This window comes from Hetaerina americana, unplaced genomic scaffold, assembly GCF_022747635.1.
Source record: "Hetaerina americana unplaced genomic scaffold, ioHetAmer1.1.p SCAF_1, whole genome shotgun sequence".
NCBI classification, from domain to species: domain Eukaryota; kingdom Metazoa; phylum Arthropoda; class Insecta; order Odonata; family Calopterygidae; genus Hetaerina; species Hetaerina americana.
Window position 1 is genome coordinate 26,664,561 of NW_027286069.1, and position 17,725 is coordinate 26,682,285.

At 35.2% G+C, this 17,725-nt stretch overlaps 1 protein-coding gene across 2 annotated transcripts; it reads left to right on the top strand.

Annotated features, from left to right (window-relative positions):
• Positions 1-985: 985 nt before the first annotated feature.
• On the top strand, positions 986-17,476 carry LOC139689770 (sialin-like). 2 transcript variants are annotated; one of them, XM_071586918.1, is made up of 11 exons: positions 986-1,091; positions 1,442-1,512; positions 2,946-3,250; positions 5,674-5,949; positions 6,273-6,360; positions 8,774-9,045; positions 9,189-9,371; positions 10,757-10,889; positions 10,971-11,092; positions 11,890-12,009; positions 15,895-17,476. In XM_071586918.1, exons 2-11 carry the CDS (start codon positions 1,458-1,460, stop codon positions 16,099-16,101), a joined length of 1,761 nt encoding a protein of 586 aa, XP_071443019.1. In that variant the 5' UTR covers positions 986-1,091; positions 1,442-1,457; the 3' UTR covers positions 16,102-17,476. The 2 variants fall into 2 exon arrangements, with proteins under 2 accessions (XP_071443019.1, XP_071443018.1); XM_071586917.1 differs by lacking the exon at positions 986-1,091 and adding an exon at positions 1,105-1,356.
• Positions 17,477-17,725: the final 249 nt, after the last annotated feature.

Genomic DNA, 17,725 nt, shown 5'->3' on the forward strand with positions numbered 1-17,725 from the left:
TTGAAAAATAAATAAATTTTTTCCAAAATTTTTGTGTTTTCTTCGTTGGGTCGGATTTTTCTGGGACCACTCTTGTACATGTATTGGCATGATAAGGGAGGAGGAAAGGTTACTGGAAGGAATTCAAAGAAGGAAGGAAAAGTAGACACAGAATATATCAAGTAGGAATGGAATATCTGTGAGAGAGAGTAGAATGTTGAGCAAACAACATCGTTAACAAAAAAATAGGCATTTTGGAGGGAGAGAAGGGAGGAACAAAATATGTTTAGTTGAATAATGGCTTATTATATTCCAGGTTTTAAGAATATTTTTTCACTGTTATGTTAGTATCAGTGGGAGTCAATCATTCTAATAATAAATGGTAAAAGGTTTTCCATCCTCTGCACACATGGCTCAGAGTCACTAAACAATTTCTTATCGGCTCTATATTCTTTCTTCACTGTTAAATTAACTTATTCCATTTCACACTCTGCCATCACCTTTTTTGACACATACCCTTCACTTCACAACCCCAAATTCACTACTTCAGTACATATGAAACCTATTAACCATTAGCAATACATTTTCTTAGCTGCCACCCTACCAAAACCAAAAGCTTGATTCCTTATAGTCTCTCAATCAGCAGACACTGGATTTTCAACTCCAAAGCCTACCTCAACAAGTACCTCCACTATCTCCACAATGCACCGTAAAAGAACTCACTTTTAATACTTCCGTAGTCTCAGCCACCTTCATCAGAGCATGACGAGTAACTCAGTTAAGAATAAATGAGGAGGTACTTAACCGAGTTACCCCTCGCACTCTGATGTAAGAGTAACTGAGTTACTTCTTTTACTCTGATAAAGGCGGCCGGTTCTACCTAAATATTCTAAATATAAATATTGCCTTTCTTTGCCATAAATTATCATGATTCAATTCATACTTCATTTTCCCGGTTTCTATGGTACTATTAGCGCTTACTATGGCTAGTTGGCAGCGTATGGAACTATAAGTTCACACTTGTTCTTGCAGAATTTCCAACCTACGGTCGGTAAAAAAAGGAGTTGTCAAAAGATAACAAACTCACAATGAAGAACGAAACGCGTAGATGAGTATGTTGTGAAGAAATAAACATGACTCATTTATATACTCTTTTATCTTTTGTGATGAGTGTTGATTTATTTACGTGTTCCACTCCTCTTTTTCACTTCCTTCTTTTAAGAACTTAGTTTTCACTTGAATTTATTTTATGGATGATGTTTGATATTGGTTCATATGTCGGGAATTAGATAGCTTTTCTATACTAAATATTTTATTGATATTAGCTACCACAGTTACCCCTTGCGTTCAACGCAGCTTATCTTGATTAATTGAGAGGTATATTTAAAAGACTTATTTTATTTATGTCGCAAACATGAAAGGATGGCACTTAATAATTAATTCATGTTTACTTTTTCACAAGGTTTCTATTTTGTCCAATGCCACGTTCAATGAATGCAGAAGAAGAAATTCTCGTAGAAGAAGAGGAGAACAGTATGTGATTTTATTACCTACGTATCCATTAGTTTTCCTTTCCCATTTGTGACGCGACCGTAGTTAACTCATAATTTTCATAGACGGTATATATTAAGCTCGGGTTTCCTTGTCATTGGCGCAAACGCCCTCAGTCTTAGAAGTTAAACGAATTATGCACAAATCTTTAGCCGATCTTATGAATTGTTTGGTGTATCTGCAGGGTTATAACGTTTTGATTAATTACTTGATGATAAAACCATAAGTATATGATTCACGGATGCCAGTGCCACCCAACAATCAACCGCAGCACATATACACACATATATACTGACTGACAGTTGTGAATCCTGTAAACTGGATGTAATATGTTTGGCCACAACTATTATCCTTCGTATGGCTCGTTTCATTATGTTAGATATACTGAGAGAGATTTCTTCACTCGAGACTTCTGTAAGGGTTCGATGGCTCTTTGGTAAAGAATATCATAGAGTTGTGGGTAGAGCGCAGTGGTAGGGAAACGAAAAAATAAATAGTGACCGGCAGATGTTATAACCAGAGAAATATTTCTAACTATTCTACTGAATGTTCATGCTCATCTCTAATTGGGGTTTCTTACTTCTGCTGTAGACTTCGCTCTTCGGATCGCCATAGTCCATGTGAGACTGCAGTCATTTCTATTTGTCTCCAGAGGATACCTATTCCCAGAATGAATCCGCACACAGCAGCGACCCCTTGACAGATTTTAGAAATCTCGAATCTTCTCTCTAAACTCGGTCTACTGTATCATGAGCTTTGTTTTCGGCAATTCTATTCGCTATTCCTTACAGTGCCAAACCTCTCACCATTTGCTGCCCAATTGCTCTTACAGTCTATCCCTGACAAGTTAGGTTTTTTCATTATTACTTTTTGGTGTTCTTGTTGCCCTGATGTGCATGTGGCAATTTTTCATTCTTGTGTCATTTTAACTGGCTCATGGTAATCCAGTGTGTAGAGTACCTGACTGAACAGTGAGACTAGGTTAGATTCCAGGTGGTGCTTCTGGGTATCCTCAACTTCACCCAAGATGGTGATTGCTTTGGATTGATCTTCCTGGGATCAATCAGAAGTGGCCCAGGGAAATAAACTGCCCCCCTTATACCTTGGTGCATGACTTTAACACACCACTGCAATTAGTATTTGCTAAGGTCTGCCCTTACCAATCAAGGCAACTTTTGGGCTGATTACTGTGGTTTGGTTTTATCAGTTTCTTCCCATGATATACCAAAGTTAGTGTACAATGTCGTATTTTCCATGTTAGGATAATGTCATAAACAATGTTCTCCCTAGTGCTGATAATAACTTTTCCTCTTCACATGCAGTCTTTTGTGGAATATATGGTTCTGTAATTTTATTAAATGTGACTGATTTGTTTTAATGAAGAAATGCTCTCCTTTTCTGTTATTGCTTTGCAGGAAGTGAAGATGAGAGAACTCCTCAGGATACCAGTAGAAGAATCAAAACTCGCCATGTTTTGGCCTTTCTTGGTTTTCTTGGTTTTGCCAATGTATATGCTATGCGAGTCAACCTTTCTGTGGCCATTGTTGCCATGGCCAATTCCACGACGAATGACAGTGAAAGTAACTTAGGGATGAAACATTCCATGTATTCAGTGTACTCCCCACTTTTTCATCCGTCATTCCACACACTGATTGAAGATTATGGAAATGGCTCTCAACCCTTGGATGTTTGTCCAAGGAAACCACATTCCAATATGCAGGTGTTTATCAAAATTGATTGATTGATTGATTGATCCTTATTTTAGAGGTAAACTGATTTTGCTGGGCATAAAAAAGACATTTTGGTTTATTTTACATGATGTGTCTATGCAGAAGTCTACTTTTAATACCATTACTACATTTTATGACACTTTGCGCACATTTTTTTACATTTTATTTCTTCATACAATTGTTATTTGATTACAATGCTACTAAAATGTTATTATTGCACTATCAGACTGAGACCTCCGCAAATACTTCTCTTTATTTCAATGTTCTCTCCTCATGGTATTCCTGAGCATCTTCCATTAATGTTAAGTAAATTATTTTTCTCTTGTTTCCCCTCTTCCCCATTTCATAATCCTTAAACTTTCCCCTACCAAAGATCTGAGTGATTATTACTACAGTATGTAGATTTGTGAATTTTAATGTCAGATGCAGTGACCATAGTGTCATTAGATTATGTTAGATGTAATAAAAATATAAAGCTGAAGTGCTACATTTCCAAGTGAGAGAAATTCAAATTATCAATTAGAATAGGCTACCACGATTGATTAAACTATGGAAGTTTATTCAATTGAGGTCTTGAAAAATGTACTTAAAATGGACTTCTTATAGTTTGCCAATTAGCTAAACGTCATCACATTTACTTTGATTGTATTAAGATTTACCCTCCAAATCAATTTACCTCAACATGAAACTCTACATTTATGCTTTTTGTGTATTTTTTTATCTTGCACATAAAACAATTGGTTGATGGGGTAATTTTAAGGTATGACATGGTACTGTCTCGCTCACATATATCATTATTTTCTTTGAAATAATTTGCCAAGGGCATGTATTATATTCAAGATTTCCCATATGTTGTCTACATGCCCAAATATCAGCAGTTTTTCATTTTTAGCGTCAATTTCTTAAAGGAAGAATTCTTACTCCTTAAATAAGTAACTTCTGTATGCTTTTAATGTACTTCAGATGTAGCATAATGGTTTATCCACTTTCTTGGCAGGATTCAGGTCTCCATTTACCTTCTTTTTCTGGCTTCAACCCTATTTTCTTGCTAGGCATTTCTGAATGATTCATGCTACTCACCTTTGACATTTGATCATTTTCATGAAACTGAAGTTTTCCATCACGGGGTTGCTCAGTTATCTCATCGGAATCCCCTGGATACTATGAACATCGAAAACCATTACTGCCTCTTAAATCAAGCCATTCTCTACAGAAGTCTTAATAATATTAATTTTGCAGGATCCATGTTATCTTCATCTTTTTATTGTGTTAGAGCCCTCTCCAGATTCTTTGTAATGGGTTCGCAGTTCTTGAAACAGTATGCACTTAACACAAATAATCCAGGCCCAAAGGAATGAAGGAAGACAAGAAGGTTTTCCTGGAAATCCCAATGATTCCAGGATAAAATTTCATTCTTGGAAAATAGAGATATGGTATGGTAAATTATGGGGATATCAGAATTGATGAGATACATCAAAGTTAGCATCATAAGAAGTTTCTGAAAATCATGAGGTTCATTCCTGGTGCAGACAACCCCTATATTAACCTATTCATCGAATAGTTGAAAAAAAGATTTTAGGATTACTGTGAGCCACATCAGTGTAAGGACTTTGACTGCATTAAATAATATTTAGGATGCTATAGATGATGACATCCTAAATAAGTAAAGAATATGAATCTATCTGAAGTACCAACATGGAAAGCCAAAATATTTTGGCTATGAATTCTGGTGTTTGAATAGACCCTATGAATATCCTAAAAATTTTTATGTGTACCAAATAAGGGTACAAAGTAGTCATTGGGAAGTGTGAAGATCCACTTTTCTCAGTCTTGCACCAACAAACACAAACTAAATGATTTTTCTTTAAAACGTAATTTCGGTAAACTGTTTACAGAAATGAACCTGGTTCCTGAACCAAACAAGAGGGTGTGTAATACAATAATTTTCACAAAAAATCATGCCCTAATGACATAAAAAAATGTTAATCAATTCTATGAATTCTTTACTCTTAAAAACCATTCATTTGGTGATTCATTCAGTACAAAAACCACATGAAATTCTTTCCTAAATCAATTAAAAATTTTTTTTGAAAGGAAGGAAATCATATTAAATTGCTGTTTAGCAATTGAAGGGGGGACAATTCAATTTTTTAAACATTTGTGCATAGCATAATTTCCAGGGTGCATGTACCACGTATGACATATTCACATAGGAATGCCTTTCAGGATCAGGTTATATTTATGACATTGTGCTTTTATTTGGTTACATATATTTTCTTGTACAAAATGTTTATGATGTGTGCATTTAGAGTCCTAGGAATGACATTAAATTTTATGTTTTAATTCAGCTTTGCTTTTTCTTCTGATGCTAAAGCCTTGAAAAAGTGTCTAATCATAGTCACCTTATTTTCAGAGTTTTATTGAGCTTCAAGATGATTCCAAGGGAGGGGAATTTCCTTGGGATGAGCGTACACAAGGATTAATTCTTGGATCATTCTTCTATGGATATGTAGCAACACAAGTCCCAGGTGGGAGATTGTCAGAGCTCTTTGGAGGTCGGCATGTTGTTGGGCTTGGTGTTTTACTGACTGGAATTTTCACCCTTTTAAGTCCTGTTGTGGTGAGGACTTATCATATTTGGGGTATCGCACCATTTGTAGTGCTGAGAATTCTGGAAGGATTATCAGAGGTAATTAAATATGGCCTCAGTTTTTCACTCAAAATTTATGTTTCCTTTAATTTTGTATTTATTTCAAGGATGGGCAAGTATTTTTTTATGTTTCCAGTCTTGGAGTATCTTATCATCATATATAAAATCATTTTAGAATTTGTGTATGTCACAAATGTTTAATTGATAAAAAGGTTCTTGGCTTTTGGGATGAAAATCTTCAATAATATGCAAAATGTATTAGAGCTTTAAAATTCATTTAAAAAATGAGCAACATAGCTTGTATGAATCGAATTAACTATTGTTTATTATCCTTTTCAAATTTGTTTCAATTTTTTTGATAGGGTGTAACATTTCCAGCAATGATGGCCATGCTTGCACAATGGGCACCTCCTCTAGAAAGAAGTAGAATAACTGCTTTTGTTTATGCTGGTGAGTGACCAATTACAATACTATTCTTTTTTGGTAAAGCAATGCTTGGTACAAATAGGCATCAAGAAGGATAGTCAGGCTTTGGTGTGAATCATTTTTTACCAGACGAGTCACTGAAAGCCTCTTTTTTCTATGACTTCACCCTCAAAGTCTCCCTCTTCTTGGTTTTATTTTTCTATTAGCCTACTGTAGTTTGTTTTTTTTCCAAGCATATTTTGCAAAGGTGGTGCTTCATATTTTCCCCACAGCATGTGGTATCACTTCATACACAATGTCTTTGTCTACAGTTGAAAAGTTTTTAAGTTACCACGGAGTTCAGTGGCCCTGCAGCCCATAGTGTTAGCAATTATCTCAGTGTTTTAAGATCAGAAAGTGAAAAATTGGGTCAAAATGTCATTAAGGTGTAGCTCCTACTTAAGTGATTGGATGGAATGGGACTGTTGAGTTTCCTGCTTAAATGATAGGGTATTTCATATTTTGGGTTGAAAAGACTGTAGTCTGATTTTCCTACTCAATGAAGTTGCCCCCCTCACTTTCTCTAATCATCTTAAGTTATTTCTGTAGGTGGTGGCCCAAAATGTTCTTCAGTAGCATGCATGACTCATATGTTCTTTGCAAATTTTAAAACATGCAATAAATGGGCAATTGTGTGCCAATAATTATTGACACCAGTGTAAGAAAGTACATAATAAATTCAAAGAACTGCGGGTACTTTAACAAATTCATCCCCTGATGTGCTTTGAAATGCAGGACTTTCAGTTTCAAAAATCTTTCACAATGCATTTGATTTTTACACTTTGAAAGCACATGATTATTTTCTGAGAATAATGAACTTAATTAATGTAAACTCAAATAAGTGTTTGTCAAACCATGAAATTTTTTTGTCACAGACGTGTAGACAAAAATATAATAACAGTAAATTGATTATCATACTCATCCTTAGACAAATATGAATACTATGCTTAATGCTACATTGTGCTCCTCTTAATGAAACAAATAACTTAACACAAATCAACCAGTTGTTTTGAAAAGATCAGTATTTACCACTGTAATCTGGCTTTGAATGATGAGTGAATTGCAGGGCTATGACTCAGTACTTAATTAGGAACTCATCCCCTACTTGTTGAAAGGTCCATAAAAAGATTTTATTTTTACAATTCCCTATTAGTTCTTAAAAGGTGAAGTTCATTTTATGCATAGAAACTAATTGTACCTCCTACACGCCAACTTGCCTTACTTCAAATGTTCCTGCCTCCTTAACCCCAGTACTGGCCAGAATTTAGTACACTACAAGTATTTATTGAATTGTGTGTTGATGGGGCAGGATAATTGATTATGCTGTCATCTATTGCTGGTGTCTCTCACCAAGTAATGATTTTTTTAAGGAATACTCCCTTGTTACCTGATACCTGCACTTTCTTATCAATAATGCTAACACTTTTGTGACCTTCATTATATTACTTTTTATATATGGCCCCTATGTTTTGCAAATGATCATTGAAAATTTAGATCTGCTATAATCCTTAAGCTTAGTGAAAAAGATTCCTTGTTGATCCCTGTTTTAATTCTAAAAGTTAAAAAATTGACCTGTGCAGTTATTGGCAGCCCTGGCAAAATGAGGCTGATTGTGTGGTGTTGCGTAAATCATTTCAATTTGTTACAGGGCGGGATTTAAAGGAGGGTCAACATTGGCTGACTCCCAGGGACCCTGTTACCAGCTTGCAAAGAAAACATATAGTAACTGACCCATTGAAATATAAAGTAGTTCAATTGTGCTCATTCCACTGAAACATTGCAGGTTACATTCCAGTATCCCCTGTTGTAATTTGTTTTGAAATTAACACTTAATGTAATAAATAAGTTTTAAAATATCAAGAGTGTTTATGAAAATGAGTGGTCAATTTTCCTTGCATTACACCTGAACAGATCCTTTTTTCTCTATTGGTTCTCATCAGGACCCCCTTTATACCATGGTACAACTTTTCATGGCTCGTTGTGTGATTTTCTAAGGTTTTATTGAGAATCGATGATCTGGTGAAATTTAAATTACATGCAGCAATTAAGGTTTAACATGGATGAAAAAATGTTCATGGTACATGAAAATGTTATTATGTGTGTAATTCAAATGATACCTTTTTAATCAACCATGCTTTTTGTGGTTATTTCAAATTATTTTATCTTTCCCCATATCAGACAGTGGAGTTCTTCATGGTCCAGGTGACAAAAAGTTTGAGATTACTTTTGTTTTGTTTATCCATTCTCATCATTGCCACCTCCTCAACTTCACTCTTCCTCAATAGGACAGTTTGGTCTGCAACTTACAGTATTCCCAAAGATGTAATGGTGCCATTATGATCCCTTTAAATCATTACTTAAGTAGGACTTTGTCCCACCTTCCTTTTTGTCATTTTAGGAGCCCTCTTTGGAACTGTGATATCAATGCCCATCTCAGGCATACTTTGTGATTTGGACCTACCAGTGTATTTGTGGTTGCTGGGCCCTGGAGGATGGGTATTAGCATTTTACATATTTGGAGCACTAGGAGTCATATGGTATATTGCATGGATGATACTTGTCAGTGATTCACCAGCTACTCATCCTTACATATGCCCTCAAGAAAGGTGCTTTATTGAGCATGCCCTTAGGCAACCTGACAAAAGGCATCATAACCGTGACAGACCATTGGTAGGAAAATCCTTTGAGTTGTTTATTATTCTTTTGTCTTCATCATATAATTTCACATGAGCATGTTTTTTGTGATTGCATTTGCCATTGATTAAACATATACTGATTACTTAAGGATTTTAATCAAAACCTTTACCACCCAGGCTGCTTCTTCTAATGCTGATGGTTCTGATGCCAAAATGGCTGTACCATGGTGTCACGTGTTGACATCAGTTCCTTTATGGGCTGCTCTGTTGACTATGTGTGGACAGAGTTGGGCTTTCTATACTTTGCTCACTGAATTGCCCACATACATGGACAAGATTTTGCACTTTAAAATAATGCAGGTAAGTTAAGCAATTAATATTTTTGAAATTTTTAATTGACCTGATTAAATTCATTTACTCCAAATTTAAAAATATATGATTCTCATTAAATGAAAAACACAATGCATCTTTTCACTGTTCTTTATTTATGTACAACTAGTTTCAATGCTTAAGTATCATCATCAGGTACTTCCACATAGTTGAGCCGGGAACAATTGAATATTTATATGATTCTAATTTTTATGCTGATAGAAACATTCTTACTGTGTTCTCAAATATGTTTCTTCTGACTAGGGGTATTGGAAAACATGAGAGGCAAATAGGGTTTAGCTTTGAACCGAAGTTATTGCAGTGCTCCTTTTTCTCTCCACCTCATACCTTCAAGAGGAAGTATGGGGATAGGGGATCTTGATAAAAAGTAATTCACATGTTCTCTGAATACACTCAAGAGGCATTTTTGTTGTGGTCTCAAGAGGTCTTCATGATGAGCATAAGACAAATAGTATTTTCCAGTCGTTATTTAGTCCTATTCTGAGTGTGATCGCAACCTCCTTCCAATTTCTCTGACATCAAAGTCTAATAGTTCTTCTCCTTTATCCACACTCTTTCCCTCAGATCAGGTTGTTATGGTGATTGAAATTTTTGAAAAGTTGAGGCTACTCAGTATGGTTTGATCGTTTGTAATTATTAAACCCAGTTGGAAAAAGTAACAGAAACCAGTTGAACTAAAAAAATACTCGGGATATGTCATGCTTGGAAACCTCAGTTTGAATCTAGTCAAGCCCAGTTTTTTGGTATAAGAAATCATTGTATTGACATATTGCAAAAGAATAATATACCATAACAATACTCCTCCGTTCCTTCTTTACGATAAAAACTTAAAGGTAATGTACCTCTTCTTTTCTGAAGAAGGTTTAATCTCCTGCAACTATTATTATTTAAATCAATAAGTTTATTTTATAGCTTGTTAAGTTTTTTTTATCAGGTATTGGCGTTTTTTATTCATTTCTGTTAATGACAGACTTATTAAAAATAATGTTACATGCATATAATATAAAACCATAAACACAGTAATCAACCCAAAGGTCGGTTTGGTAGGTGATGGTAGAGTTCACCTGGTACTAAACCCGATGGCACGTGAAATTCACACAGGGTAGGGGGGCTAGTTCCTTTCCCTGTGCCGATTTTGGTTTCCCAGGAAGATCTGGTACCCAAAAAATCACAAAGCTTTGGTGAAGCTGCAGGTGCCCAGAGAGGCTTGCCCGGGAATCAAACCCAGGCCCTCCGGTCAGTAGTTCAATGCTCTAGCCCTGGACTACCACGACCCTCGTGTATAATATATATCAATTTTGTGATGTCAATTTCATTCTTATTAAATTGTAATCGAACTGTAATTTTGTCTACAGAACAGTTTCCTATCAGCACTGCCATATTTGATGAACTGGCTGTGTTCGGTCCCTTTTAGCTGGCTGGCCGATTGGTTCCTCTCAGCTGGATATCTTTCTGTTACCGGGTCCATGAAAATATTCAATTCTCTAGGTAAATCTCCATGCTAAATGATTCTCTCATAGTAAGGGTTTGTTTTGAGACATTGGAATAAAACTTTGACTTGATTTTCAGCTGTGGTGGTTCCATCATTGAGTTTTATTGGAATTGCCTATGCAGGCTGCCATTCAAATTTCATACTTTTCCTGCTTGCTATCAGTGGTGCTTTCTCCGGAGCTGGATATTCTGGAGTGCAGGTTAGTCATTTTCATGACAGTGTAAATGAAATCATGCAAAATTTAGTGATACCATGACCCTTGTTCCACAGATAGCAATCAATGCCTGGAAATCAAATCATTTATTTTGTCCAAGGATTTGTTGAGCAAATATAGGACATGCCAAAGAAAATTATACAGTTGCAAATTATAGTTGCAGATATTCATCGACAGAGTAGAACATATGTTTGAACAGATATTCACAGTTTTTTTAATATAGTTACATTTTATTGAGATTCCTCACATTGTCGTTGAGAGTCTAGCCATGAAATGCAATATTATAATTGTTCTTTGACCCAGACTATCAATGTGATTGTGGAAATAGAAATTGGAATTAAAGTAACACCTAAATCTACCATGCTAAACTCTAGTTATTGATTTTTCACCATTCTCATTGAATAATCAGATAATAATAGATTTAAAATTTACAATAGGAATGAACACAACCTTAGTCAAGATTGAGATTTTTGTGGTTTAAGTCTTACCATTTGTTGAGTTATATTATGGCCTTTTTAATCATAACACAAGTGACATTGGCATCTTATGGCATGATGCATTTTAAAATCATCATAATTTACTTGATTCTTTTTTGACAATATTTCTTAATGCAAGTGAAACTTAACTGTGGCCTTAGATATTGACATTATTTCTTAGTGTTGTCCATCCCTGCTGTTATATTGCCGACATTGTTTGAATTGAGCTGACATTACTGTCAGAATAATCTGGTAGAGTCATCAGTCTGACCATCAATACTCAATTAATTTAAATCTTTCCTTCAGGTGAATCACTTGGCTCTTAGTCCTCGTCTGGCTGGGACCTTGTATGGACTCACCAATGCAGTCTCAAATGTGTGTGGTTTCCTAGCTCCATATGTCACTGGAAGCATAGTCAATGGCCATGTAAGTATTGTAATATTAGAATCTTTTTAACATTAGAGGCTGTAAAAGTGTTCCCTCCTATTAAATATGTACCATATGCAAGAATATATTATCGAATTACATTGAACAGTGATAAAAAAATTAAAAAATAGACAAAAGTAATGGTTTTTTTTGGAGTACTTCATTATTGTGATGGTCAGTACCACAGTAATATGTAATTGTAATGGTCATGAGCTCCTTGATCTTATTTTGTTGTTAGTTTTACTATATGTCTGGATATTAATATTCTGAGTAAATCGTTTGTTAAACATTTAAAAAATCATAAATAATGCACCAGAAATTGAGTATTTATGTACTCAAACTGCTTACTGTCATCTGAAACTTGGATAAACACCATCATTATTATTTGAGTTATTTCTATCTTTTGAAATGCATTAATTGATTGTACCCAATATACTATGCCAAATGCCTTCTCAGAATCCATGAAGTAGTTAATTTTATTCTGGTTTTATTCCACATTCCTTTCTAATTGTGACATCATTAATTCACATGCATCACATTTACATCACAACTCTGGAATCATAGGAACTACCATTTCCAAACCCAAACTGATTTTCTCGTTAGTTATCATTTGCCCACTACTGTATTTTATGTGTGATAATTCAAAGAACTACCTTTCCCTCGTGCAAAATAAATCTTTGGATATCAAATTCCCTCGTATCACTGATTTATCATTTTCTGGCCCTGGAATCAAACTGACATTCCAAAATAGTCTTCTGACCAATTGTTTCTCTCATTTATGCTACTAATCAGACCTTTATAACTTTTCCATCCATGTTTTATTTCACTTTTTATTTGTTCTTCAGGAAGTTTATTGATCCCAAAAATCTTTGACTGATTCAATATCCTACAATGCTTTTTTAATATCACTATCTTGTAAGCTTGGACTTAAACTGTTGTTGCCTTGAAATTCTTTTTCGCTGCCAACTTATTGGTTTGAGTATCTTTTCCACATAGTAATTTTACATATTCTTTCCATCTTACCTGATTCTCTAATGGTTTGATTGTAACTTCCTGTTTTACCTCTGATAGTCTGCACAGGTTTTTCTTTCTTACTTCCTGACTGTCCATTCATCTTCCTGCAACCATTTTACTCTCTCTCTACCAACTTCCAATATCCTCACTCTCATCTTTTCAACAAGTTTTTTTGCCAATTTAGAAGTATATTATTTACCTCTTTCTATTTTCTTCATCCTAAGTCTGTGTTTACATTCTCTCATTGCCTTTCTCATATATCTTAATTACCACCTCTTCTGTAACCCTTGGGTTTTGAATAATTTCCCTATTCACTAATCTGCATATCTTGTTTGTAGCCTTTATTACCCCTATTTTTCAAGAACTTACTACCTTTCTTCTATTGTGCTAACCTCTGGTCTTCAGTCAGGATTTTATCAAAATTTTTTGTTTATTATTTCCTTTTTGCCCCAGATGAACTTGTAACATTATGCATTCTTATTCCTCATCCCTCTTTTATATTCTTGTATCTGACGTTACAAGTCAGGACCACTAAATGATTGACAGCCCACATTCTTCCCTGGAGGCTGTGTGACTTTATGACACTGTTCTTCATTCTATGTGTAGCCATAATACAGGATCTGTACAATAAGTATCGTGACTGGTTCATTGTAACCTAAATGGAGTGGTGGATGGGGGTGCGACCAGTCGGCTCGGTAGAGGGGTGCCCCACCATTCAGGTGCACTTTAGTTCAGTTGCTTCCGGGCATGCATTGAGACAAGAGGTGGATTTTTGTGATGTGTGATTGCTTGTGGTGTCATCGTGCCAGCATGGAGCGCACTGTCAAGCAATGCTATGCTGTGAAGTTTTGCGTTAAACTTGGGAACTCCGCGTCGGAGACCATTGATCGCGTTAAACAGGTTGATGGGGATGATGACTTAAGCCGCACAAGAGTTTTTGAGTGGCACAAAATGTTTAAGAAAGGCCGGGAGCTCTTCGAAGACAAGCACCCCATCGGATGCTCGATGACCGCTCAAACTGATGCTCAGGTGGCCAAAGTGAAAAATGTTTTGCACTCTGACAGGTGTTTAACCATCACCATTATCAGTAAGGATACCGGCCTTTCAGTCGGGACCGTCCACGCCATTGTAACATAGGATCTTGGGATGAGGTAGTGCATAGATTGAGTCCTTCATCAGATATGGAGTTGTTTTACTGTGAGGTATAAATTCAGGTGGGATGGCAGATTTTATTTTGTATGATCTTTTCTGGGAAACCACGTTTGTGAGATGCATTGTGGAGATAGTGGAGGTACTTGTTGAGGTAGGCTTTGGAGTTGAAAATCCAGTGTCTGCTGATTGAGAGACTGTAAGGAATCGAGATTTTGGTTTTGGTAGGGTGGCAGCTAAGAAAATGTATTGCTAATGGTTAATAGGTTTCATATGTACTGAAGTAGTGAATTTGTGGTTGTGAAGTGAAGGGTATGTGTCAAAAAAGATGATGGCAGAGTGTGAAATGGAATAAGTTAATTTAACAGTGAAGAAAGAATATAGAGCCGATTAGAAATTGTTTAGTGACTCTGAGCCATGTGTCCAGAGGATGGAAAACCTTTTACCATTTATTATTTGAATGATGGACTCCCACTGATACTTACATAAAAGTGAAAAAATATTCTTAAAACCTGGAATATAATAAGCCATTTTTCAACTAAACATATTTTGTTCCTTATTAACTAAAAATTGGCAATTTTCCACCAAATAACTTTTGCACAAAATAGTTTTTATTTTGTGGAAAATTTCCAAATTTTAATTAATCATGATATTCCACGTCTCTTGTTATATTTCGTTCCTCCATCCAAAATGCTCATTTTTCGTTAACGATGTTGTTTACCCAACATTCTACCCTCTCTCACAGATATTCCATTCCTACTTCATATATTCTGTATTCATTTTCCTTTCCTTCTTTGAATTTCTCTCAGTAACCTTTCCTCCTCCCTTACCATGCCAATACATGTATATCAAGGCTCAAATGCATCACTTGCAAGTTTTACCGGTAACGCAATCACTTTTCCAATCTGCATCACTTAAGCATCACTATATCTACGGTCCATAGTTCAAACATCCCTATTTATCTCTGTTTTTCATAATTTTATATTTCTGCAAATGCTTCCTGTCTGTTATTTTGGCTCTAAGCATTAGAATGAAGCTAATGCTTCTTATCATCTTCCATGGCAAGATCGAGGACTATGTGCAAGCAACTGGGCAGACATAGGGTCTAGACCTTGTTTAATTCCTGTCTATACCATGACTATTGCCACTGTCCTTGCCTTACTACCTCATCTCTTCAATTCTTCTGCCACTTCTGCTTGTATAACGAGTCAAACCAAAACCCACTTCCTTGTCCTTCAGTGCTTTTTTACCTTAAGTGATTTCTTACCAAATATGTGCATTGTAACTGATTATTGAGTAATTTATTCCATTTTCATATACTTTGTCTTCTGATGGCTTCCTGTCAGAAACTCATCCTTGGTGCGATATGCACTAAGGTTTTGTTTGTATACAGAAATATGGAATGCAATTTCTCCGGGGTATTATCAGTCAGGAATTTGTACTTTTTGTGTTTATGTAGCCCAAGAGAACAGGTTAGCAGAAAATGGGGAAGTTCTACTTAAATCCAAAGGGCTAATTAATGACAAAAGCTTAACTAAACATATAAAAAATGTTGTTCAATAGCACACTAGATTTCAAGCCCTAACAGAGTACACTGCAAACAAAAAAAACACAATGGTAGATAAATTAAGCCAACCTAAGGGCCAGCCTCAGGACAAAGAGTGCCTCTTTAATTATAGATGGAGGACATTATGGGAACAAAATGTCATCATTGTTTTTCAGGAAACCATAACCAGGTGGAAGACTGTATTCCTGATCTCAGCTGCAATAAACCTCATTGCCAACTTCATTTATCTTATGTTTGCATCAGGAGAAGTACAGCCTTGGGATAATCTACGTATCAATTCTAATCGACCAAATCCTTCTTCTGATCAACATGCATTTTCAGAACATTCTATAAATGAAAATAGAGCCGAGGAAACATCATAATCTTAATTTTCAATGAAATTATTATACTTTTATCAATATATGCTTTAAAAACATTCTATTTTATATCATTTACTGCATAAACATATCATGAAATTATCATAAGTAATGCGAAATGAGATTGATGACAAGGCATGCATAAATCTCCAATTTATGCCTGTAAGTTTTATATTTTGGCAATTTTATTTTCTATCATCCATTTAGTTATTATTATATTTCCCTGTTGGATGATAGTTTTTAATGCCCTCTTTAAAGGGCACTGTACTTATTTCTGTAATCATTCTCCAAGAAAAATTTTCATTAATGATTTTTTCCATTCATGTATTTAATGCATGAGTAGAAACCAATGGCAAAGCATGAAACTAGTTTAAAGTTGTGGAATTTAAATGGTATCTTGTGACAACATTATTTTATGTTCCTTGGTTTTTTTCCCATTACAGCACTGAGTAGTTAAATACTTGTGATATTTGGAACATTCCTAAATTGGTTGAATATGGCATGTGTTGCTTCACTATTTATATTGAATGCATTGAATTTTTGGCTTGCTATTGTTCTTCCAACTGTTATTGATATGAAATTGAAAATGAATAGCCTTTGATGTACATTTTAAAGTTCACTGTTTTGGTGACTGACAGAAATGTTTTCAAATAATAGGCAACATATTAACCGATTGTAAATGTTGTCTATTATTACTTTTTAATGTTTGTAATCACCTTTGAAATACAAAACATCCCACTCAGGTTCCTAACATTGGCTTAAGCCATCCTGTGATTTTCATACAATACTCAAAAGATAATGGAGATTGAAACTTAATCAAGGCTAGTGAGCCTACTCAGCAGTGTAATTAACTGCCTTTAATTATTTATATAATTAAATATTTGCTTTAGCCACTCGGGATTCAATGGGCTGATAGCCCCAAGATAGGCTGTAATAAACTTTTGATATCAAAAGTACTGAGTTGGTGGTATGTGTCAGGATAGGTTTTGAAATATTCATGAAGGAAGGATGGCAAAAGGTTGAACATTGTCATTTGGATGCACAATGGTGGAAAGAATTAAAACTAAGCCTAATGCATCTGGGAAGAGTTCCAGTGACTAAAAAGTTGTTGAAGTTGGTTGATGGCAGTTGATTTATGTCGGTTCTGATACTTTTTTCCAAATTAACACTCATTTTCCTGAAAAATAGTGATTTTTGACCTTTGCCACAAATCCTGCATACGAGTGATATTCTTATGTAAGAGAGGAGAATTCTCAAATGTCTATAATATGTATTCTGATTATTGTTGCTTGCCTTTTGGCCTAATCTACTGTTAATGTAAGATACATGTATATGAAGTTTCAGAGAATCATTAAAATCCTTTATTAAAGTATTATACTTATTTATCAAAATGCTGATTCATTTCCATTAACTTTATGGTATATGAGGAGCCCTGTGATTTGAAATTATTCTTCTGCATTTTAGGCTGAAAATTGTTTTAATGCATGTGAATCCTTCATCAGAACTAGTATCAGTAATTATTTCAGTATAAGTGCATAGAGGTATAAGTAAATTCCCCTTTGCAATTATAGTAAGCTCCTAAGGTTCACTATTACCCACCCCTGCGGCTCTAAAATTATTTTTGGGATGC